Source organism: Somniosus microcephalus, chromosome 26 (genome assembly GCF_052327205.1).
Source record: "Somniosus microcephalus isolate GS21.2 chromosome 26, FLI_Smic_1.0, whole genome shotgun sequence".
Taxonomy (NCBI): domain Eukaryota; kingdom Metazoa; phylum Chordata; class Chondrichthyes; order Squaliformes; family Somniosidae; genus Somniosus; species Somniosus microcephalus.
This window is the reverse complement of record NC_141012.1, coordinates 40518076-40543385: the sequence shown is the minus strand read 5'-3', so window position 1 is coordinate 40543385 and position 25310 is coordinate 40518076. Positions and strand designations below refer to the sequence as shown.

General features: G+C 47.3%; 1 protein-coding gene across 2 annotated transcripts in view; it reads left to right on the top strand.

Moving 5' to 3' along the window:
• robo4 (roundabout, axon guidance receptor, homolog 4 (Drosophila)) overlaps positions 1-25310 on the top strand; it is a 183740-nt gene that overhangs the window by 65604 nt on the left and 92826 nt on the right. For both annotated transcript variants that reach the window (XM_085968075.1, XM_085968076.1), the window contains exons 3-6: positions 19871-20028; positions 21438-21558; positions 23099-23237; positions 24470-24597. In XM_085968075.1, the coding sequence (XP_085824201.1) occupies positions 19871-20028; positions 21438-21558; positions 23099-23237; positions 24470-24597 (546 nt within the window). The remainder of the gene's footprint in view (positions 1-19870; positions 20029-21437; positions 21559-23098; positions 23238-24469; positions 24598-25310) is intronic.

The window sequence follows — 25310 nt, the reverse complement described above, 5'->3', positions numbered from 1 at the left end:
CTGCCAAATTGCTGGAGCCGATGCCACTCCAAAAACCAGCCTATTGTACCGGTACAAACCTCGATGCGTGTTGATCGTGAGGTATTGGCGTGACCCTTCTTCAACCTCCATCTGCAAGTACGCCTGCGCCAGGTCTATCTTGGTGAAGTGTTTCCCGCCAGACAACAAAGCAAAAATATCCTCAATCCGCGGAAGCGGATACTGCACCGTGTGAAGCACCGGATTAACGGTGATTTTGAAATCTTCACAGATGCGAACCTTCCCTGGTTCTCCTGGCTTGTTGCTCAAAGGACGTTTCATAACGGGAACAATGGGCGTAGCCCACTCACTCCAATCTACCTTAGACAGTACACCTGAACGTTCTAGCGCTTCCAGTTCCGCTTCTACAGTAGGTCGTATTGCATAGGGTACCGGTCTGGCTTTAAAAAATTTTGGTTGTGCATGTTCATCAATCTTGATGTTTGCCGTAATTCCTCTCAGTGTTCCCAGTCCCTGCTGGAACACCTCTTTAGCATCATCCAATATTCTGGACAATCGTTTAAGTTTGACATCTGTTTCCCCGGAATCTACCGTTAGTGCCTTCAAGGAGTGCCAGTCCATATTCATTTTCCTAATCCACTCCCGTCCCAGTAGTGGTGGACCTCCTTCAGGTAGCACATATAAGTCCATTACTTGGCTTTCTTCGCCCTTGTGGACCACTTTTACCTCTATCTTTCCGATGGGGTACACTCTTTGCCCCGTGTATGTTTTCAATATAATCTCCGTATCCCGTAGGGGAATATGTTGGAATAACCTTTTGTAATCTTTCTTATTCATGACCGTCAATGCCGATCCAGTGTCCAATTCCATCTTTACTTGGACTCCTGCTATCTGAAGGGTGACCCAAATTGTCTGGAGATCTGCATCCTTACCAACGTTGTGTACTCTTAAGCTACCCAGTTCATTACTGCTAGCGTCTGAATCTGACTTCTGTTCGGTCGAACTGTTCTTTGTCACCTTGTGTACCTTTATGTATTTTCCTTGCGGTGACTTTTTGTTGCTGGTCTTCTTTCCTGACCGGCATACTTTAGCTATGTGGCCAAGCCTGCCACACGTTCTGCATTCTTGGTTTTTAAACCAACACTGGTTCTGATCGTGCGTTGTCTTTCCGCAACGATAACATTTTACAGTACTCAAACCCAATTTATTTGTACTGAGTTCCGGTGACCGTAGCTGCATTACTGCCGTGCCTCTCGCTGTGGCTTCGTGTGCTGCTGCCATAGTGACCGCTTTCTCAAGCGTCAGCTCATTCTCCTCGAGCAATCGCTTTTGTGTATCTTCTTTTAATAAACCACACACAAATTTATCTCGTAGCGCCTCTGTCAATCTCGTTCCGAATTGACAGTACTTTGCTAGCTTACGCAATTCTATTAAATATTCAGCATTGCTTTCATCCTTCAGCTGCCTTCTGCTGTAAAATTTAAATCGTTCCGCTAGCATCAGCGGCGTGGGGTTTAGGTGATTTTTCAGGACAGTAACAATCTCCTCGAACGTCTTATCCGCCGGTTCATCTGGTGATAAAAGGTGTTTCAATTGCCCGTATGTCTTCGCACCCATTAAGTTTAATAATGTTAGTGCTTTCTCTTCATCTGGGATTTTATTTGCTTTACAATAATTTTGTATGCGTTCTACATACATAGCCCAATCTTCGATGTCGCTATCAAAGGTATTAATGTTCCCATGTTTAGGCATCATTGCAATTTAATTTCTTTTTATTTTCATCCAAGATGGCGGCTTCCGCGCTCTTGTCTTCGTCCTCCGCCTACAAAATGGCGGTTTTCCCGCGCTTGGCGGTCTTCACCCTTCCCCCCGACGCTGTCTCCGCTTCACCGTGGCTCTCGCGCCTTCAGTTGCCCCCAGACGCTGCGCCTTTTTAGCCCGAATGCGGCCCGGCCCTTATCACCAGCCGCGATCGATGTCCCCGCGCTGCGCCTTTCGGCCCGAATGCGGCCCGGCCCTTATCTCCGGTCGCGATCGATCTCACCGCCCTTATTCCTCCATCTTCCCTCCCCGTCTGTACAGCCAACGCGGCCGATTTTCTGGTCGCGTTGCTGCCCGGCTTACCCACTACCGAGGTAGAAAGAAGATAGCTGACAGCCGCTGATGGAGGCTTCGAGTTCAGGATGTCTTCTGCACTCTGGTTTCTCGATGTCTGCCGCGCGACGTGTCTTCCAGCAGGGTGATGAGGGTGGAAGCCTCTCTTCGACGTCCGTTCTGTGGACGAAGCCGCCGTGGATATAACTGCCGCAGGGTAAGAATCTGACTCGTCGCCACTGTAAAGTCTGTGTGTTCTAGTTGTAATTAATAACACACAGACTACAAGATTAAAGTTCAACAGGTCTTTACTGGTTGGAGGTCAGGACTATATGAAATACAATCTTACTACACAGTGCTTATATACCGGTGGTCACCACCGGTATTACGTATACAGCAGCCAGAGAAAGTAGTACATCTCTTAAGGTGGAACAGGCTTAAGTTCTCTTAAGGTGGAACAGGTTACATACACCACAACTACCTTAAACTTTTACACTGCAGGGGGGTAATTTTGACTTTGGACGGTGTAAAACCTACGATATCGGCTCATCCACCCGCTCCGCACTCTTCAGATTTTTGATATTGTATATTTTACACTGTCGTCAAGTCAAAATTACCCCTCAGGATTGTTTCAAGCTTCTGATGGGGGCATAAACAATATAAGGCGTCAACAATGTGAGTGAATCAGCTGTCGCAGATGTATAAAACAAATGATCAATGCCTTGTTTGCTTGAGCAAACAACTTTATTGCCTTCCCCATGGACAACTGTCAGCAGAATTAGAGGGTTTATATCATTTTATAGAGTGGCAGAATTTCCGACAGTCTCGGGTTATAGATTGTACCCCTGGGCCCTTTGTGTTTCATTACACAGTGCCACTACCTACACGAATAGGGAATATATTCTGCTCTCCAAATGTGCAGCTTATTTGTGCCCTGAATCAACACTGAATTATGCAAGACAATGCTCACCTCCCCGGCAGCTAACACTGTGTCCTTATTTTAAGTTAGTCCACTGTCCAACCAAAGGCATATCTGAGTGGCTCCTGGTCAATTAAGGCTATCGCCTGGAGCCAGTGGTCATGGTGCATACGTGGTATTTAAAGACACCAGTATACCGTCCTGCATCCACCACTGAGCACCTCTTTGGCATGTTATGGCTGGATTGATCTGGAGTTGTCCTCCAATACAGCCCGGCAAGGGTTTCAAGGGTTGTTGCTGTATGCTGTTTAATTTTGCCCTGCAAAGAGGTATTGTTCTGGAGGCCCCAGTGGGGGAAGGGCCCCGCCTCACCAAAGCAATCGTCAAACGGAGCATGAAGAGGGGGCAAAGCAGAAGCTAATATCGGCAGCAAGAGCCATTCGGGAAACTCTCACACAGGACACCTCTTAACTTTCCCATTGCCCGCCACAAATATGCCTTCGGTTGCCAATGCTTTATGTTTCCCATACAACTCTCAAATCTACTGGTTGTGGCCCTTGATGAAACATACAGTCACACCACAGCTCCCTTCCTGTAATGTATGTACCTTTAAGGGGGAGAACTACTTTTTACAGCTCATGTATACTGTAGTACCGGCAGTGACCACACCTGTATATAACGTTGAGTAGTAATCTGTACAGTTCAATTGCAGCCTGAGCCACGTTGAGTAAACACCGTTTGTATCGTTCTCCGCAGCCTGTGTCTGATTATACACGGACATAACAGTGGCGACGAGGCAGATTCGAACCTACCTGCAACTCTGCATCAACTCCCAGGGATTCGCTCCTGGAGAACAGTGGAAGAAGGTTGAGTCCAGAAGCAAGGGCGTCGACCACGGGCAACCGCCCAGTCATCCAGCGGAGATTTGAGCATCGCAGGGGAGGCTGTCGAGAGCCAGGCTTGGCTTTCCAGTCACTGTGGTCCAGCAAAACGGGCTGGCAACAGGTACTGCGCAGACCCTTCCCGGACAGCGACGGGCTAGAGCCCGACCGAGCGGCACAGAAAAAGGCCGAGCAGCGTCAACAGGGGAGCGAGAGAAGGCAGAGCGCACAGGGCACAGCCGGTGTTCAGGACCGAGCGGTGTCAACGGGGGAGAGAGACGAGAGAGAGCAGAGCGCAGCCGGTGTTCAAGGGCCGAGCAGCGTCAACGGGGGAGAGAGGCGCGCAGGAAAACGCGAGGCACTGCCATTGCCATGAGGACCGCAGAGAGCGGCGTTGGCAGCAGCGCAGGAGCAGCGCACGAAACCCACAGGGCATCGCCATTTGCCACGAGGACCGCCGAGAGCGGCGTTGGCAGCAGCATGGGAGACGCCATTTTAAGCCGTAGCGGGGAAGAAAGGAAAGCACGGGAGACGCCATTTTAAGCCAGTCTAACCACACCCAAAAATGCCGAAGAGTGGCAGTATCACAGTGTTCGACAATGAAGTCGAAGATTGGACAACATATGTCGAACGCATAGAAGTATACTGCAAGGCAAATGAAGTGCCAGATGACAAGAAAGCGCTGGTATTGTTGAATTCAATGGGTGCAAAAACGTATGGCTTACTACGAAACCTAGTAACCCCAGAGAAGCCAGTAGAAAAGGATTTTGAAAACACAGTGTCAATCCTACAGGACCACTTAAACCCCACACCGCTGCTGATAGCAGAAAGATTTAAGTGTCACAAAAGGAACCAGCATAAAGATGAAAGTAATGCTGAGTATTTAACGGAATTGTGCAAGCTATCGAAACACTGCCAGTTTGGAACGGGACTAGCAGATACTTTAAGGGACAAGTTTGTGTGTGGGCTTCAAAGTGAAGGAACCCAGAAACGGCTTCTATCTGAAAAGGACCTTACGCTGGAAAAGGCTTTCAGCATTGCGGTATCATATGAAGCAGCAGCACGGGGCGCTGCAGAGATACAACAGAGACCGCAAGAATATGGCACAAACGAAATGTCATATGGAACAGAGAAGTGCTATCGCTGCGGCAGAACAACACACGACCAGAATGATTGCTGGTTCAAAGACAAAGTGTGCAGACAGTGTGGAAAAGTAGGACACATAGCACGAGTCTGCAGGTCGGGAAAGAAAACCAGCAATAAGAAACCGACCAAAGGAAAGTACAAGAAGGTACATAAGATAACGGAGAATAGTTCAGACGAACAAAAGAGTGATAACGACTCCGAAAGCAGGGAACTGAGTTGTCTGAAACTACATAATATGATCACAACAGAGGATCACCGAACCATTTGGGTCACTCTCAAGATAGCAGGAGTCCAGGTAAAGATGGAATTGGACACAGGATCAGCCCTAACAGTCATAAACCAACGGGACTACGAGCGGCTATTCTCGCACATACCCTTGAGAGACACAAAAATTATTTTGAAGAGGTACACAGGGCAAAAAGTCTACCCCAAAGGAAAAATAAGGGTGACCGTTATATATAACGGTAAGGAAACACCAAAACTAGACCTGTATGTATTACAAGATGGAGGACCACCATTACTGGGACGTGAATGGATCCGGAAAATACAACTGGATTGGCATTCCATGCAGGCACTGACTGTGGCTGACAAAAAGGATGACGACGTCACACCTGGGCGACTGTCAAAGATCCTAACTGACGCGAAAGAAGTGTTCCAGCAAGGACTCGGAACACTAAAAGGCATGACAGCGACGATTAAAATTGAAGAAAACGCAAGTCCAAAATTTTTTAAGGCCAGACCTTATGCGATCCGCCCAGCCGTCGAAGCAGAGCTGGAGAGTCTGGAACGTTCAGGTGTACTGTCCAAGGTAGACTGGAGTGAGTGGGCTACACCCATCGTCCCTGTGATGAAAAAGTCGTTGAGCAGCACGCCTGGGGAACCAAGGAAGGTTCGCATCTGTGGTGCCTTTAAGGTAACAGTGAACCCGGTCCGTCACACCGTACAATATCCACTTCCGCGGATTGAAGATATTTTCGCCTCACTATCTGGAGGGAAACGCTTCACTAAGATTGATCTGGCCCAGGCGTATCTGCAAATGGAGGTAGAAGAAGCATCAAAAAAATACCTCACAATTAACACCCATAAAGGTCTCTACCAATACAACCGGCTGGTATTCGGGGTAGCATCAGCTCCGGCTATTTGGCAGAGGGCAATGGAACAAGTCCTGCAAGGGGTCCCAGGGACCCAGTGTTATTTGGACGACATCCTGGTCACGGGCAAAAATGACAGTGATCACCTTGCCAACCTGGAGCAGGTGCTCACTAGATTGCAGGAATATGGGCTCCGAGCTAACCGCCCCAAATGCGAGTTTTTTAGAAAACAGATCTCGTATTGTGGCCACGTTATCGATAAAGAGGGGTTACATAAGTCCCCAGAGAAGATTGAGGCTGTAGCCAAGGCTCCAGCACCGGAAAATGTGTCACAACTGCGGTCGTTCCTCGGGCTGGTAAACTACTACCATAAGTTCTTGCCAAATTTGTCTACAATACTACGCCCACTGAACACCCTACTGCAAACTGGGTGCCATGGAAGTGGAGTGACGAATGTAGACGAGCTTTCCAGAAGAGCAAAACACTAATCACATCGAAAGAGGTATTGGCCCATTACAACCCAGCATTACCAATTCGGTTGGCATGTGATGCGTCACCCTACGGCATTGGAGCAGTGCTGTCGCACAAATTCTCGGACGGCTCAGAGAGGCCAATAGCCTTTGCGTCACGATCACTAACCTCAGCCGAGCATAACTACGCCCAGATTGACAGGGAGGCCCTCAGCCTAGTGTGGGGAGTGAAAAAGTTCAATCACTATCTGCACGGACAGAAATTCACCTTGCTGACTGATCACCAGCCTCTTGTCTCCATTTTTAATCCAAAGAAGGGCGTTCCGGTGATGACTGCACAACGACTACAAAGATGGTCACTTTTTCTAGCGGCGCACCACTATGAGATTGAATATAAGGGCACGAAACAGCATGGAAATGCTGATGGGCTATCACGCCTGCCACTGCCTACTGCGGAGGAAGCACCAGCAGTGGATCCTGTCGAAATATTCCATTCGACTATAGCTGAATACCTACCGGTAACTAACGCTTGTATTGAAAAGGAAACCCGAAATGACCCGACACTGTCTCGGGTATATGATTTGACAGTGAAGGGATGGCCAGCACATGGCGACTCACTGTTGCCAGCATTTTCGACAAGGAGAGAACAGCTGTCAGTGTGCCGGGGGACCTTGATGTGTGGATCCCGAGTGGTAATTCCACCCAAGTTAAGGGATAGAGTGCTCAATGAGCTTCATGAGGGTCATCTGGGAGGGGTAAAAATGAAAAGCCTAGCCAGGGCTTATGTGTGGTGGCCGGGAATCGATAAACAAATCGAGGACCTGACCAAGAGCTGCTCAGGATGCCAGAAAGTCCAAAATGCACCACCACAGGCCCCTCTACACCCATGGGAGTGGCCCTCATCTCCATGGCAACGGGTGCATATTGATTTTGCTGGTCCATTCATGGACTCAATGTTTTTAATAGCCGTGGATGCGCACTCGAAATGGCCTGAGGTCATCAAAATGTCCTCCACCACCACGGAGTAAACTATTGCAGTCCTACGGACCATTTTTGCCAGGAATGGCTTGCCAGAACAGATTTGCTCCAACAACGGACCACAGTTTGTGTCCGAAGAGTTCCAGAGGTTCTTGAAAAAGAATGGGGTAAGGCATTACACATCCGCCCCGTATCATCCAGCCACAAATGGATTGGCTGAGAGGTTCGTACAAACCTTTAAGAAGGCAATAAAGGCTATGTACAATGACAACATTCCGCTGCAGCACAAGGTGGACAATTTCCTGTGCGCCTACCGGAATGCGACACATGCAGTCACCAACCAGGCCCCAGCCATGATGTTCTTTAACCGAAGGTTAAGATCTCGCCTGGATTTGCTCAGACCAAACGTACGAAGAGATGTTGAGAGTAAGCAATTCCAGCACATCCATGAGAAGCCAACAAGAGCTTCAATGTAGGGCAACCAGTCTTGGCCCGCGACTACTGAACAGAAAAATGGCAGCCAGGAACGATATGCAGACGGCAGGGCCCACTAATGTACACAGTGGACGTTGGGGAGAGCATCGTGAGACGCCATGCTGGCCAGATCCTAGAGTCACAGGAACAAGTCAACCCCATGCCTCGCCCATACGTACCTGGTGATGAACCCGACGTACAGGTAGCATCTACCCCAGAAACAGTAGCATCGGAAGCTGATGAACCAACCGATGACAGGGGGCCAGAATCGCCTCCGCACCAAGAGCAAGACACTCGGGAAAGGCACTGTCCAGAAAGGATCAGGAAGCCTCCCCAAAGACTGAATTTATAAATAGACTATTTTCAGCTAATGTTGCATGTTAAAAGTGTTAATTGTAATTAGTTTGATATTTAATTGTTAAATGAGTGTTATGGTACTGTTACTCTAAAAGGGGAGGAATTGTAATGTATGTACCTTTTTAAGGGGGAGAACTACTTTTTACAGCTCATGTATACTGTAGTACCGGCAGTGACCACACCTGTATATAACATTGAGTAGTAATCTGTACAGTTCAATTGCAGTCTGAGCCACGTTGTATCGTTCTCCGCAGTCTGTGTCTGATTATACACGGACATAACACTTCCCATACACATCAATTCCCCGTGCTACCAAATTTGTTATTACCAGCCATGTCCTGTGTGAGTGCCAGAGTTTTCTTCTAGTACGTGAAATGCGTGGTTGCTTTATACTCATAGTGGCACCTCGGGGCTGAGGTGGCCTTAAGCTCCTGGTAGCTGAATCCTGAAACTGATCTGCTGCAGGTTGTGCCACTTTTGCGACTGTGTGGCCAGCCTCTGCCACCATCACAGGAGGGCTCGGATATGTTGGCATCCTGGGAGACAACACCACCATCGGTGCCCATTCTAGACAAGCCCCAGTTACTGCTTCATCATGGCCACTGATCAGCGTGGTAGAAGAACGAGTTCACTGAAACTCTGTCTCATGGTTCTCTCTAACTGAAACTCCAAACCTGTTGAATTTAGAAGAGGTTGCTTGTTCTACCTCTGACCTCAGAACTCTATGGATGCAATTGGAGCATCTGTTGGAGAATCCCTGAATGCCCTTGCGGGCTATGGCACGAGGAGGCTCTGCTGAAGAACTTCTGTGGACTTGTCACATGTTCTATTGTGGAGCCACATTTGACGGGGAGAATGTTTTGGGCTGAATACATGTAAGGATGTGAATGAGGGAACATTTCCAGATGAAAGCTGGGGATGCAGAGCACATGCCTCTGAGTAATGGGCATGCATGGTACGGTGTGAAAGTACTTCACGTCAGTGTGAAAGGGAGGCAATCCTAAATGGAATGCATGCTTAGCACACTCTGTAGTGGAAGGTCATTGCACTCTTTATTGTCTTGCTTCTGTGAGTGCCTGGAGGCATTGACATTTGTGATTACTTCCTCTCATTCCCCTTTGGGGGGGGTGGCTAGTGGCAATTAGTGCTGAACAGAGCCCCCCTCATCTGCTTCACTTCCTGCTGTGGTGTTTCCATTGCCCCATCAGAGGACCAGGATGCTCTGAAGCCCACACCACTCCTTACAGACGTTTTTGGGCAAGCAAGCTCGCGGCGTTGCCGTTTGGAAAAATAGCAGGTGCCCGCCCCTTTAAGTTGCCGTTCGCTTTTAAGTTGTGTAGCGCCATGAAATTCCCGTTCACCACCTCACTCCCCCCAAACTGGACAAGCTCCCAGTGAGGTGTACTCCATGCATGAAGCTTGCCCATTGTGGGGAGGGGCGGGGGAGGCGAATTGCAAACTGCGGCATGATTTAAAGGTCAGCAGAACCCCAAATAATTGTGCACTGTTAGGAATGTAGGCTTCAGGAAAACCCATCACTTGTCCACTGCCCCATCTATTATGTCCGTGTGTAATTGAGACATGGACTGCAGGAGTTGGTTAAAGCAGGTCTTTACTGAGTGGAGACAAACTGGAACTACTATGCAAAAGTTACTACACAGGCTTATATACCGGGGTGGTCACTACTGGTACTGCAGTATACAGGGGCTGCAGAATATAGTTCCTTCTGCAAAGTACATACACTACAATTCCTCCCCTTTTAGCTAAACAGTACATAACATTCGATTAATAATTAAATAACATTTACAATTACAGTTGCTAGATACATTAGCTGAAGTTAAGCAATTATAAGTTCAGTCTTTGAGGAGGCTTCCTGATTCTGTCTGGATAACGCCTCTTTGGGGTATCAGGTTCTTCTGGCAAAGTTGATTTGGGATCAACGTCGTTGTTTGGTTCGTCTGCTTCCAATATCACCGATTCTGAGGTAGATGCAATTGGTACTTCGGTTTCATCACCAGGTGTATCGGATCGTGGTGTGGAATTGACGTTTTCCAGTTACTCTAGAATCTGGTCAGCATGGCGTCTTACAATGCTCTCTCCAACATCCACGGTATACATTAGGGGTCCTTGCCGTGTGCAGATCGTTCCTGGCTGCCATTTCTCTGTGCGGTAGTCCCGGGCCAAAACTGGTTGACCTATCTTAAAACTCCTGGTCGGCCTTTCATTCATATTCTGAAACTGCCTGTTCTCCACATCTCTTCTGATGTTTGGCTTAACCAAATCCAAGTGGCATCGTAGTCTTCGATTGAAGAACATCATGGCTGGAGTTTGGTTGGTAACCGCATGTGTCGCATTCCGGTAGGCAAACAAGAAGTTATCCACCTTGTGTTGTAGGGGTATGTCTTCATTACACATTGCCTTGATAGCCTTCTTGAATGTTTGAACGAACCTCTCAGCCAATCCATTGGTGGCTGGATGATATGGGGCGGATGTGTAATGCTTAACACCATTGTTCTTTAAGAACCTCCGGAACTCTTCAGACAGAAACTGTGGTCCATTGTCGGAGCAAACCTGTTCAGGCAGCCCATTTCTGGCGAATATGGTTCGTAAGACTGTGATAGTTTTTCTGTGGTGGTTGAGGACATTTTTATTACCTCTGGCCACTTTGAATGTGCATCCACCGCAATTAAAAACATCGAGTCCATAAATGGACCAGCAAAATCAATGTGCACCCTTTGCCATGGAGATGCGGGCCACTCCCATGGATGTAGAGGGGCTTGTGGTGGGGCGTTTTGGACGTTCTGGCATCCTGTACAGCTCTTGGTCATCTCTTCGATTTCTCTATCGATTCCCGTCCACCACACAAACGCTCTGGCTAAGTTCTTCATTTTTACCCCTCCCAGATGACCCTATGAAGCTCATTGAGCACTCTATCCTTCAATTTGGGTGGAATTACTACTCTGGATCCACACATCAAGGTTCCTCTGCACACTGACAGCTGTTCTCTTCTCGGCGAGAATGCTGGCAACAGTGGTTCGCCATGTGCTGGCCATCCCTTTACCGTTAAATCATAGACCCAGGAGGGTGTCGGGTCATTTCGTGTTTCCTTTTCTATGTTTGCATTCGTCACAGGTAGACATTCGACTATGGTCGAGTGGAATATCTCCACAGGATCCACTGCAGGTGCTTCTTCCACCGTCGGCAACGGTAGGCGCGACAATCCATCAGCATTCCCATGCTGTTTAGTTCCTTTGTACTCAATGTCATATTGGTGTGCCCCTAGGAAAAGGGACCACCTCTGTAGCCGTTGTGCTGTCATTATCGGGACGCCTTTCTGAGGGTTGAAAATGGAGACGAGAGGTTGATGATCAGTTAGTAGAGTAAATTTCTGACCGTGCAGGTAGTGATTGAACTTCTTCACCCCCCACACCAGGCTGAGGGCCTCTCTGTCAATCTGGGCATAGTTACGCTCGGCCGAAGTCAACGAGCGTGACGCAAAAGCTATCGGCCTCTCTGAACCATCAAGGAATTTATGTGACAGTACCGCTCCAATGCCGTAGGGAGACGCATCACATGCTAGTCTTATCGGTAGTGATGGGTTGTAGTGAGCCAATACTTCTCTTGAAGTGATTAGGTCTTTACTCTTCTGAAAGGCCCGCTTACATTCATCACTCCATTTCCATGCTACTCCAGTTTGTAGTAGGGCGTTCAGTGGGTGCAGAATTGTGGACAAATTCGGCAAAAACTTATGGTAGTAATTCACCAATCCGAGGAATGACCTCAGTTGCGACACATTTTCAGGCGCTGGAGCCTTAACCACCGCTTCAATTTTGTCAGGGGACTTATGTAACCCTTCTTCATCAATCACGTGGCCACAATACGATATCTGTTTCTTAAAAAACTCGCACTTGGGGCGATTGGCTCGTAGCCCATGTTCACGTAGTCTAGTGAGCACCTGCTCTAGGTTGGCAAGGTGTTCACTGTCACCTTCACCTGTCACTAGGATGTCGTCCCCGGAATCCCTTGCAGGACTTGTTCCATCGCTCTTTGCCATATCGCCGGAGCTGATGCTACTCCGAATACCAGTCGATTATACTGGTAAAGACCTTTGAGTGTTTATCGTGAGATACTTCCTAGAGGATTCTTCAACCTCCATCTGCAAATATGCTTGTGCTAGGTCAATTTTTGTAAAACGCTTCCCTCCAGATAGTGAGGCGAAAATATCTTCTATCCTCGGGAGAGGATATTGTACTGTGTGAAGGACTGGGTTCACCATCACCTTGAAGTCCCCACAGATGCGAACCTTCCTTGGCTCCTCAGACTTATTATTTAACGTTTTCTTCATGACAGGAACGATGGGTGTCGCCCACTCGCTCCAGTCTACCTTAGATAACACGCATGCATTCTCCAGATTCTCCAGCTCTGCCTCGACGGCTGGGCGAATTGCATACGGTACCGGTCTTGCTTTGAAAAACTTGGGAATTGCATTCTCTTCTATTTTTATCGAGGCGGTTACGCCTTTAAGAGTTCCCAGTTCTTGTTGAAATACCTCTTTGGCGTTAGCTAAGATTTTTGACAATCGTCCAGGTGTGACGTCGTCATCCTTTTTACCAGCCACCGTCAGTGCCTGAATGGAGTGCCAGTCTAAACTTATCTTTCTGATCCATTCACGTCCCAATAACGGTGGTCCACCATCTTGCAGTATGTACAGATACAATTTCTGTATTTCCTTGCCGTTGTATTCGACAGGCACCCTTATTTTCCCTCTGGGGTATACTTTCTGCCCCGTATACGTCTTCAAGACAATGGATGTGTCTTTCAAGGGTATGTGAGAGAATAGCCGCTCGTAGTCTCGTCGATTCATGACGGTCAGGGCTGATCCTGTATCCAATTCCATTTTGACTTGGGACCCTGCTATCGTGAGGGTGACCCACATGGTTCGGTGATCCTCTTTTGCGATTACGTTGTGAAGTTTGAGACAGCTTAGTCTCTTGTTCCCGGATTCACTATCGCTCTTCTGGTCTTCGGAACTACTAACAACTTCGCTTCAGGGATGGATCCCCATGAGGTGGTGCAGAACTGTAGGTAAGTTCGGATCTGCTCGTCGCCAGTATTATGTCCATGTGTAATTGAGACACGGACTGCAGGAGTTGGTTACAACGGGTCTTTACTGAGTGGAGACAAACTGGAACTACTATGCAAAAGTTACTACACAGGCTTATATACAGGGGTGGTCACTACTGGTACTGCAGTATACAGGGGCTGCAGAATATAGCTCCTTCTGCAAAGTACATACACTACACCATCCATGTTTGGATTTGGATTTGGCAAGCTTGTCCTCTTCACCTGTGGCCGCCAGGGGGGATGAAGCCCAGCCGGCCACAGGTGAAGAGGACAAGCTTGTCAAATCCAAATCCAAACATGGATGGGGCAGTGGACAAGTGATAGGAATGTAGGCTTCAGGAAAACCCAACAGTGCTGTAGTGGCGCTTCGATACACATTAAAGGCCGAAAGATATTGACGTTGAACGAATGATATCCGCCGCGTGCTACTACTCTCGTACAGGCAACTGTGAACTGTAACCCATCAACCTGGTGGTGGAACGGACTCTGATGTTACACATCTCCAAGGACTCGTGTACATAAACTAGGTTTCAGTGTAGCATCGTCAGGCGCTGTCCTTCCGATGAGACATTAAACTAAAGTCTTGCTTAAACCCCCCCCATGGCAGTAACTTGAACAACAGTGGGGCGTTCTCCTGGTGCCCTGGCCACTATTCCTCCTTCAAGCAACACCACCAAAAATACTTAATTGTCATTCATCTTGTGGCTGCTTGTGTGATGTCGCTGGTGCAGAATGGCTGTTGTGCTTGCCTACATAACAGTCACCAGGTTTCAATAAATAAATCATTGTGTGAAGTGGTAAAGAAATATGCCGTGATCCAGGGCATTGGTGAAGTAGAGGAGGAAGAGAAGAGAAAGAAGAAGAAACTGCTTCAATTCTCGATGTGATAAAGTCCATATATAAATACTTGGCTTCATCTGTCCCCTGTGAACTGCAAGCAACACAACACATCCAAATTCTCCATTAGTCCAACTAAAGACCATCATCTCACTGCCTGAAATCTTACTGACGAGAGAATTCTAAAACCAGGAACAGGTCTTCAAGCAAAGTCATTCATTCTTGGAGATGCACAGCATCTGACTCCGGTCCACCACCAGGTTGAGGGGTTACAGTTCACAGTTGCCTGTAGGAGCGTGCTAGCACGTGTCGCATATCATTCATTCAACGTCAATATCATTCTGCCTTTAACCCCTCATCAGCAGATGCAGTTGATAAAAAGAATACAGAATCAATATTGGACTCTCTGCCAATCCCATTTTATGTGCTAAATTTAAAGTTATAATTGTCTCCCCATTTAATTGGCTTTCACTACTTTATTAAGCACAGGAATTAAACAAACAGTTCTCTTTGGTTCCATGTTCTCCTCATACCCCAATAAAATGTAATGTCCTATTTGAATCCCTCCCACTAGTCCAACCTTACATTAAAATGGTGCAGACTCAGGCTAGCGAAAGCATCCTTTTGTGACTTCGGGATATCCCACAATGCTTCACAACCAATGAATTACTTTTGAACGGTAGTTAACTGTTTTTTGTAGGTGAACTTGGGGCCAATTTGTGCTCACAAGGTCCCACAAACAATAAATGACCAATTTGGTGGTTGGTTGAGGGAGCACTGTTGGCGAGCACACAGCGAGAGATCCCTGATTAGTGCTCCTTACTGCAGGGGCTGCCATCTGGTCCTGTATGCATGCAGTGATTTGCATGTTGCCACCAATCTCCGAACCTGCCCTGCGAACACATGAAACGGGATCACATAGCAGAATTACTTCCTGTTTGAAAATTTAAATGGGATAGAAATTCCAGTGTATTGCAGTCTAATCAGCAGTGGAGGTATTTATTGTGTATCACAGCTGGCTGTGAGATATCCTCTATTCTGGAGAATAGATTGACTTGTCGCAATGGTTTTTCGAGCCTTGAGAATTGTTTAACCATTTCTCAGTCCTGCGAATCCCTCTGCTGGCTCATAGTACTCATTGCAGATTCAACACAGAAATGAAAGGGGAAATCTTTGGATTTAAATAACACTGCACACTTAAAAATTGTCACTGTGTTGGCATTCTACTGAAGTGAAATATAATCGTAAATGCTATAGAGTGAGATACTTCCTGGTTTCTTGATAGCTGTTTGCTGAGTTTTATATTTTAAAACTGCTGTTCAGAGGCAATCTCGCCAAGGCTTCTTCAGCAGCACCTCCCAAACCTGCGAGCTCTACCACCTAGAAGGACAAGGACAAGGGTAGCAGGCGCATGGGAACACCACCACCTCCAAGTTCCCCTGCACACACACCAGCCTGACTTGGAAGTACATCGCTGTTCCTTCATCATCGCTGGGTCAAAATCCTGGATCTCCCTCCCTAACAGCACTGTGGAAGTACCTTCACCACACGGACTGCAGCAGTTCAATAAGGTGGCTCACCACCACCTTCTCCAGGGCAATTAGGGATGGGCAATAAATGCTGGCCTTGCCAGCGACGCCCACATCCCATGAACGAATTTAAAATCTGTGGGAGGAGATGCAATGTTCTGTGAAATTATTATTAAAGAAAGAAAAATAAACTTGTATTGATATAGCATCTTACATAAACTCGGGGAGCCCTAATTCGCTTCACAGCCAATTAATTCCATTTTGAAGTGTTGTCACTGTTAATATGAAGGCAGGTGGAGCAGCCAATTTGCACGCAACCAGTTCCCACAATGAGATGTTTTTGTGGTGTTGGTTGAGGGATAAGGATTGGCCAGGACACCGGGAGAACTGCCTTTTAATTTTCAAATAGTGCTATGGGATTTTTTACATCCACCTGAGCAAGTAGATTGGGCTTTGATTTAACATTTTATCCAAAAGATGTGCATTTATATAACAGCTTATCATGTTGAAACATTTTGAAGTATTAACCACTGAATTAATTTTTGGAGAGCAGTCACTGTTATGTAGTCAAAGATGGCAGCCATTTTGGTCCAGTAAGCTCCCACAAATGAGATGAGTGACCAGTTTTTGATCGTTTGGGCTGAAAGAAAGAAAGACTTGCATTTATATAACGCCTTTCATGACCTCAGGACATCCCGAAGTGCTTTACAGCCAAGGAAGTACTTTTGAAGTGTAGTCACTGTTGTAATGTAGGAAATACAGCAATTAATCTGCGCACAGCAAGGCCTCACCGACAGCAATGTGATAATGACCAGATAATCTGTTTTTAGTGATGTTGGTTGAGGGATAAATGTTGGTCAGGACACTGGGGAGAACTGCCTTACTCTTCTTTAAAATAGTGCCATGGGATCTTTTACATCCACCTGAGAGGACAGATGAGGAATGTTGGACAGAACACCAGAGGAATTTCCTGTTCATCTTCAAACAGTACGGTACGATGTGAAACTATCCTGACCCTGAACCCCCAGCACAGGTGGAGGACCTCGGCTCAACATCTGAGGAACAGTACCTCCAACAAGTCAGCATTCTCTCAGCACTGCCCTGGAGAGTTGCTGTTGTTTCGTATGACGGGAAAAGCCTATAATGGGATGTCTAGTTTGGCTGTCCATTCGATGGCCTCCTGAGATGCTGAGTGGAGAAATGAGGTGCCTCCCGCAACAGATCTCAGTGGGCAGGTCGATGCGATGTATTCCATGGTCTGGGACTCATGGCCACAGTCGCACTCCAGGTCGTCCCTTATCTTCCACTTGTGGAGCAGATGGCCGCACCCTCCATACCCTGTGCGGATTGGGTTGAGCGCCGTCCACTGTCTTCGAGGGAGGTTGAAACCAGGGACCTCAGCTGTTGGGTCAGCGATGAGGTGTTGGTTCTTTATGTTGCATGCGTCCCACGATTTCGTCCATCTGGATAGCGGGTCGATACCAGCTGCGTGAATATTGGCTGCTGCTCCCCAGAATGGCCGGCGCGATTTTAAGTGCTTTCTTGGCGGGTTTTTTAAGTCTTTGTGAATGGGAACGTCGTCGTTGCTCATAGTTTTTTTCCATCTCACGGAGCATGGTGATATCGTGGTGAATGAAACGGGGGGGGGGGGCAATGTGGGACAGCACCGGGAGCCACTCAGTTGGAGTGGACTTGAGCGCCCCTGACATCATCCTCATGGCGGCGTTTAGCTTCACGTCAACGACCTTTGTGCAGCGGCTGCAGGACCATGAGGCAGAGCAGTATTCTGCAACACAGTACTGATGACAACCTACACGTGGTTCCCCCTGTGTGTGCTAGCTCACCGAGAACCTGCCAGCTGATATCATCAAGAAGACGACCGAATGCCCGAAAGCGGCCTCCCGGTCTGAAAAGCATGAAAGCATCGAATATGTCTGTAGTGTATGTGCTTTAAGTCAGAACTACTTTTTACAGCTCCTGTATACTGTAGTACCGGCAGTAACCACACCGGTATATAAGCTGTGCGCATGCCTCTGTACCCCAGTCTAGAGATGACCCTCCTCCAGTAAAGACCTGTTGTTTGTTTATGTACAGCATCCCTGTAATTATTTATCCACTGAACCACGGATCTAACAATGTCACCCAAAGGTCCGCTTCAGGACCAGCTGACATAAATCTTGTCATTCATGTGGAAATGACTTATGAAATAATACTGTAAGAAGTCACACAACACCAGGTTATAGTCCAACAGCTTTATTTGAAATCACAAGCTTTCGGAGCGCTAATAATACTGGGCAGCCTGCTGGTGGCGCTGTCCAGAGAGAGTATAAATTCTCGGACATGGGCCCAGCTTGCTCAGGACATTCTTTAACAGGAACTAGTGAAGGACACAACTAGATCTCCATGTTGAAAAACTGTTGATTAAAGCTTTGTTTAATACACAGACCAAGTGCCTAGTAGTTTTCTTATGTCACCAACCAACGAAGATAATTGGCCCAGCATGCCACATTTATCAACTCAACATTGAAGGTCTATCTAGAGGGAAGCGTGAGGTCTTCTCAATGGAACTTAGAACTGGAGAGCCAATCTAGATTTTAAGCCCAAACACTTTCGGTAGGGAAGTCAAATCCACATACTTCTGACCCAGAGGCAAGTCTGAGACCAGCTGACACACAAAGACCCTCCTGTAGTGACATAGTTATTCTATCGAGACTTCATAGCCCCGATTTTAACACTGGGCTGCATTCAGGGCGGACGGGGTGCAGGGCGGGAGGGAAACCCCCGTGAACCGTTCAGAGAGAGGCCTGGAACTTTTTAATGCTCAGGCCTCATTTTGCATGTCAGGATGCTGACTCCCAGCTGAAGCTGGCGGGAATCACATTACCGGCGGTGAGTGAGAGTTGAAATTCACAGAGTGGGGGAGGTGGGGGCCATGGAAACGGTTCCCGGCAAGGTGAGTGAGGAAGTGGGGTGGGAGATCGGCAAGGTTCATGAGAGATTGAGTAGAATGGGCCTATGCTCGCTGGAATGTAGAAGAATGAGAGGTGATCTCAATGAAACGTATAAAATTCTTAGATGGTTTGACAGGGTAGATGCTGAGAGACTCTTTCACCTGGCTGGAGAGTCTAGAACTAGGGAGCATAGTCTTAGGATAAGGGGTCGGCCATTTAGGACTCAGATGAGGAGAACTTTCTTCACTTAGAGGGTTGTGAATCATTTGAAATGTTCTTATGGTTGAGGGAAAGGGGATGGGGTGGAGGGAGGGCGGGAGGGACGGAGGGAGGGAAGCCCCAGACAAGGAGGCCCAAGGTATCCTTGTGGGGCCATGAGGAGCACTCTTCTCCTTCTGCCCCACAAGGAACCTATTAAACAAAAATGAACTAACCTGGGATTCCTGTGGCCAGGATGCATGCCTGCTGGCAGCTTTCGCTGTTGTGCACGAGACTGAGTGGCCCTTAGTCGGCCCACGGTTAAAATGGCGTGTGCATCATGATGATGTCATGGGACACAAATTCACCATTTAAATTAGGATCTCTGCTCCTCTGGACGGACGGCCTTCCCATGCCTGAAATCGGGCAAATTAAGATGGGGGGGAGGGGGGCATAAACACATCGGGAATGTGGCGTGAATCACCCCCTGCCATTTTAACCACCTCCCCCGCCGCCCGTCGAATCTGTTTTCCAGCCAAGTCTGGGGGGATATTGGCGGGCGGGGTGGTTTAAAATCATGCCTCATGAGTGTGTTGTGTTGTCCAAGGACTGAAGCACTGAAAAATATCATTGGTCTTTTGTTGTCGTGACTACGACCGGAAGAACCATTTTAATGGTTAGTTTAGATGTCCTGACATTGGAAGACTGGTGGTCGCTAGAGGCCATTGTTTAGCACAGGGTCTTCTCTAGTATCTTGTACGCTGTGTCTCTCATTAAAAGTATTTCACCCAGCACATCTGGAGATTAAGTGCACTTGTGCTAATGACCTTGTTTCATTTCAGCCTTGCGGGAGGAGTTCAGACTGCAGCCCAGCAACGTGTTGGCGGCATTGGGCGAGCAGGCAGAAATGGAATGCCTGCCACCCCGAGGCCATCCAGAGCCAACTGTGACGTGGAAGAAGGACGGGGCTCCTCTAAACGAAAAGGACGAGCGTTACAGAGTGAGTCCATCACTTGCTTCACACCTGGCCTGTTCTGGCTGTAGAGGACAGTGATATTTTTCTAAGATACATTTGGTCAATTGGTTGCCTGGTGTGGTGGGAAACCCAACACAATGCTCAAGAGCCTCTGAACCAAACTACTGAGGAACCCAGATGAGCAGAGTTTCCTTTGCCTTACATGGAACTCACACACTCTCCCTATAGGGTACGGGGTAGAACAGTTAGGACTGAGATGAGGAGAAATTTCTTCACTCAGAGGGTGGTGAACCTGTGGAATTCTCTACCACAGAAGGCTGTGGAGGCCATGTCACTGAATATATTTAAGAAGGAGATAGATAGATTTCTAGACGCGAAAGGCATCAAGGGGTATGGGGAGAGAGCGGGAATATGATATTGAGATAGAGGATCAGCCATGATCATATTGAATGGCGGAGCAGGCTCGAAGGGCCGAATGGCCGACTCCTGCTCCTATTTTTCTGTTTCTACAGTGAGACATCCTCACTTGCCTATACCAGACAAATTTACACAGGTTGGCAGGAACTAAAGCTCAGGAAAACCTCCCCCACCCAAGTGCACACACTACTGCTCACCAGCACATGCTACTAGTAAGCTTCCGACTGCTTGTCTATCTTGGGACCACTGTGCCCTTTAGGGCAGTGGCTTGCAGGATTATCTCGGAGCCAAGCGGGTAGAATCCTAGCCTCCAGTGACAGGCCCCCCATTCCAGGTTCCATCACAGAGGCCGGCCAGCTGGTTGATCAACAGGGGTACTGCGAGTACCAGATTACCGAGTCTGTCACAGAGCATCATCTGGTGTGGCATTTCACCCATGAAAATGCTCCACTTGCCCAAGCAGCATAGTCTGTAACATAAGCAGTAATATAACCTATAGACATGTTTGTTTTCTCTTGTCACGGGTGAAATACTTTTATGACAGCACCTGGGATACAAGAGGCAGCGATCAGGTTGGTGTAAGACCTGTTTGTTGATTTCGAAATCTCTTGTCAGGATACTTGCACTGTGTGAATATCTGTCCTCATACAACAAACAGCCACTTTCCCCCTTATTGGGTAAAATTGCGATTTATTTAATTTTTTGTCCTGTTTTTAAACTCGTATTGAGACTGTGGGAAAGATTTGTCACAATGAAGATTATCATATTGAAAATAGGGAGTAGACAACTAGGCTTCTATCAATGAAATGACTAACGTTCTGGGAATCCCAGCAAATGCAAATTTGAACTGCTGAATAAGTTGACTGTTCCACTATTGTGCGACCCGTTATATAGTGAAGCTCTGTCTTTTAAACAAATCTTTCTGTGACTTGTGCTCTGTCTGCTTAGCAAGTCTGAAACCCCTTTGCCCAGTTTGGGCTTTGTTTCAGCTGCATGTTTTTGTCTTTTTTCTGCAGATCGCTGTTGGCAAACTCACCATTTCCTACACTCACTGGAGTGACTCGGGAGTGTACGTCTGCGTAGCGATGAACAAAGTGGGACAGCGGGAGAGTAAGGCCGCCCAAATGTCCGTACTAGGTGAGAGAGACCTTACAATTGTTAACAGAGCGCAAAGCTTCTTCCCTAAAGGTTGAGAATATTATTGGAGGTTACAAGGATAGGTATAGACTGAGATGATCAAATACTCCATGTGGACCATGAGATCAATCTCCAGTTCGTTTGTTTTTGGTGGTGTTGATGAAACAACAACAACTTGTATTTATATAGCGCCTTTAACATAGTAAAACATCCCAAGGCGCTGCACAATAGTATTTTAAGACAAAAAATTTGACACCGATCCAAATAAGGATAAATTAGGGCAGGTGACCAAAAGCTTGGTCAAAGAGGTAGGTTTTAAGGAGCGTCTTAAAGGATGAAAGAGAGGTAGAGAGGCGGAGAGGTTTAGGCAGGGAATTCCAGAGCCTAGGGCCTAGGCAACAGAAGGCACGGCCATCAATGGTTGAGCGATTATAATCAGGGATGCTCAAGAGGGCAGAATTAGAGGAGCGCAGATATCTCAGGGGGTTGTGGGGCTGGAGGAGATTACAGAGATAGGAAGGGACGAGGCCACGGAGGGATTTGAAAACAAGGATGAGAATTTTGAAATCGAGGTGCTACTTAACCGGGAGCCAGTGTAGGTCAGCGAGCACAGGGGTGATGGGCGAACAGGACTTGGTGCGAGTTAGGACACGGGCAGCTGAGTTTTGGATGACCTCAAGTTTACGTAGGATGGAATGTGGGAGGCCAGCCAGGAGTGCGTTGGAACAGTCAAGTCTAGAGGTAACAAAGGCATGGATGAGGGTTTCAGCAGCAGATGAGCTGAGGCAAGGGCGGAGACAGGCGATGTTACGGAGGTGGAAGTAGGCGGTCTTTGTTATGCTGCGGGTATGTGGAATGTTGGCCAGAACACCAGGAGAACTCCCTGCTCATCTTTCAAAAATGCCGTGAGATCCATTATATCCATCTGAGCAGTTGGATGCAGCCTCAATCTGACCTTACATCTCAGAAAATGCAGCGCCCTCTCATTATAATAAACTCTTTCATATCCGGCACCTACGGGACCGGGATGGTGCCGGTTGATGAAAAATTCAGGATAACAGAGGTAGGCAATTTTTAACACAAAAAAAATAAAAACCACTGACTAACTCGGCCACCGCGGGAAACTCTGACTCGGAAAAACGAAAAATGGATGGATTCGGCAAGATTACCGGTTATCTATTTTGCCGGTTATTAAAGAATTCCGGATGATTAAGTGCCGTTTAAACAAGAGTTTACTGTACTACCTTTTGAGTGCTGCACTATAATCCAATGGGACAAACCCAAGTTCTACTCTTGCGAATGTATGTAAGATTCCAGTGCAGCTTCGAAATCATCCAGTGTCTGGATTTGGCGTTGCCTCTTCAATCTTGCTCTAGCTCAGATTTCAGGAATTTGAATTACTTCCTCAGTCAGCCAGTCTTGGGTGGGGAAATAGCAGGGGGGTGGGGGGTGGTGGAAGGCACAAGGTCCTGCTTCCGACGATGATCCACTTTCTACTGCTGGTGATAACGCAGCCCTAAGAGTTTCTATCTTATTCCAGAAAAGCCAACCTTTGTCCAGAGGCCGAGTGACGCAACAGTGACGGCCGGGGATACCGTGCAGTTCTCCTGTGAGGCCCGTGGTGATCCGATGCCTCGTCTGCGGTGGAAGAAGGAAAACGGAGAGCTTCCCACAGGGAGGTGAGCAAGAAGTGGCTTCAAAGGGCTGCTGAATAATCTGTACAGTAAATTCACCAACTGGCACATACTCCTGGAACTAAAACATTTTTTTGACCATTTTTTCCAGAGAAAGCATTTGGAAAAGAAAGCGGTTGCATTTATATAGCACCTTTCACAAACTCAGGATATCCCCAATCGCTTTACAGCCAATGAAGTATTTTTGAAGTGTAGTCACTTATGTAACGTAGGAAAACACGGCAGGCAATTTGCCAAGGGATACGTATTGGCCAGGGGAGAACTCCCCTACTCTTCTTCCAAATCGTGCCATGGGATCTTTTACGCCCACCTGAGAGGGCAGACGTGGTTTAACGTCTCATCCGACAGTGCAGCTCCGTCTCAGTACTGCACTGAAATAAAAACCGTGACCGAGGATTTGAGTACAGGAGCAAGGATGTCTTGCTGCAGTTGTACAGGGCCTTGGTGAGACCGCACCTTGAGTATTGTGTGCAGTTTTGGTCGCCTTACCTGAGGAAGGATGTTCTTGCCATGGAGGGAATGCAGCGAAGATTCACCAGGCTGATACCTGGGATGGCAGGAATGACGTATGAGGAGAGATTGGGTTGATTGGGCTTATACTCGCTGGAGTTTAGAAGAATGAGAGGGGATTTCATTGAAACTTATAAAATTCTAACAGGACTAGACAGACTAGATGCAGGAAGGATGTTCCCGATGGCGGGGGAGTCCAGAACCAGGGGTCATAGTCTAAGGATAAGGGGTAAGCCATTTAGGACTGAGATGAGGAGGAATTTCTTCACCCAGAGAGTGGTGAACCTGTGGAATTCTCTGCCACACAGGGCAGTTGAGGCCAATTCATTAAATATATTCAAGAAGGAGTTGGATATATTTCTTGAGGCTAAAGGGATCAAGGCGTATGGGGAGAAAGCAGGGACAGGGTACTGAATTTGGATGATCAGCCATGATCTCATTAAATGGCGGAGCGGGCTCGAGGGGCCGAATGGCCTACTCCTGCTCCTATCTTCTATGTTTCTATGTGACTTTTAACGTTGGGTTTTTAAATGTATAGTTTCCTTCATTTATTTTCTAACCTCTGCTTTAGTTCACAAAGAGCGGGGAGGTACTGGAAGGCTGCTCGGACCCAAGGTCTGACACCACAGCATGATTTGGTGCCTACAGGCGAGGAGGGAAGAAAACTGATTCTACTCTGTGCTCTAACTGCAGCTTTGACTCAACAGGTACGAGGTGAACTCTGATAACACGATAAGGATTCATTACACAACTCTCAATGATGCAGGTCGCTACACCTGCCTGGCTGAGAATGTGGTGGGTTCAGCTGCTGCCTCTGTCTCCCTCATTGTACGGGGTAAGTGTGGGCGACTTGAGTTTGAAATGGTTGACTAAGGACATTGAGTAAGTTTGATAAATGGGAAAGCCTGCTGGTGGAGTAACCTGAAACCACATTCAACCAGAGGTAGTGGGGGGAATGGTGACAGAAATCTTTTAAAGTTTAAAATACTAAAAAGTAATGGACTGAATTATGAGGGTAAAAGTGAGAGTCGGTAATGTCAAACGGCCCAGAAATTCGGGTCGGGGGCTTCCTGGTGGGTGCAAGCCTCCAACCTGCACTTACCTTGCGTGCCGGCCGTTGAGCTGTGGGCCCCCGTGGAATTCTGATCCGGGGCCTGCTCCAACTGCCGGCACGCAGTGCTTGCGTATCCCGGGGGCGCAGTTAGTTCGATGCGTCCCCTGGGATCACGTGGGCCATGGGGAGCCAATCGGAACAGGAAATGCCCATTCATAAGTTTGACAGGAAGTGTTGTCAAAACTTAGAAATACTACGGGCCCCAAAACATCACTAAATCTTCAAATAATTAAAAAAAAAAATAACATTTTAAAAATAAACTATAAATTAAATGAAATAACTATTTTAAACAATAATTTAAATTTTTGAAAAAAATAATTTTATTTTCTAATGGGGCTAAAAATAAACTTACCTTTCTTTAAAGTATTTAAAAATAATAAACCTGTGGAAAAAATGTTTTAATTTTAATTAATTCACCACTTACCTTGTAAAAA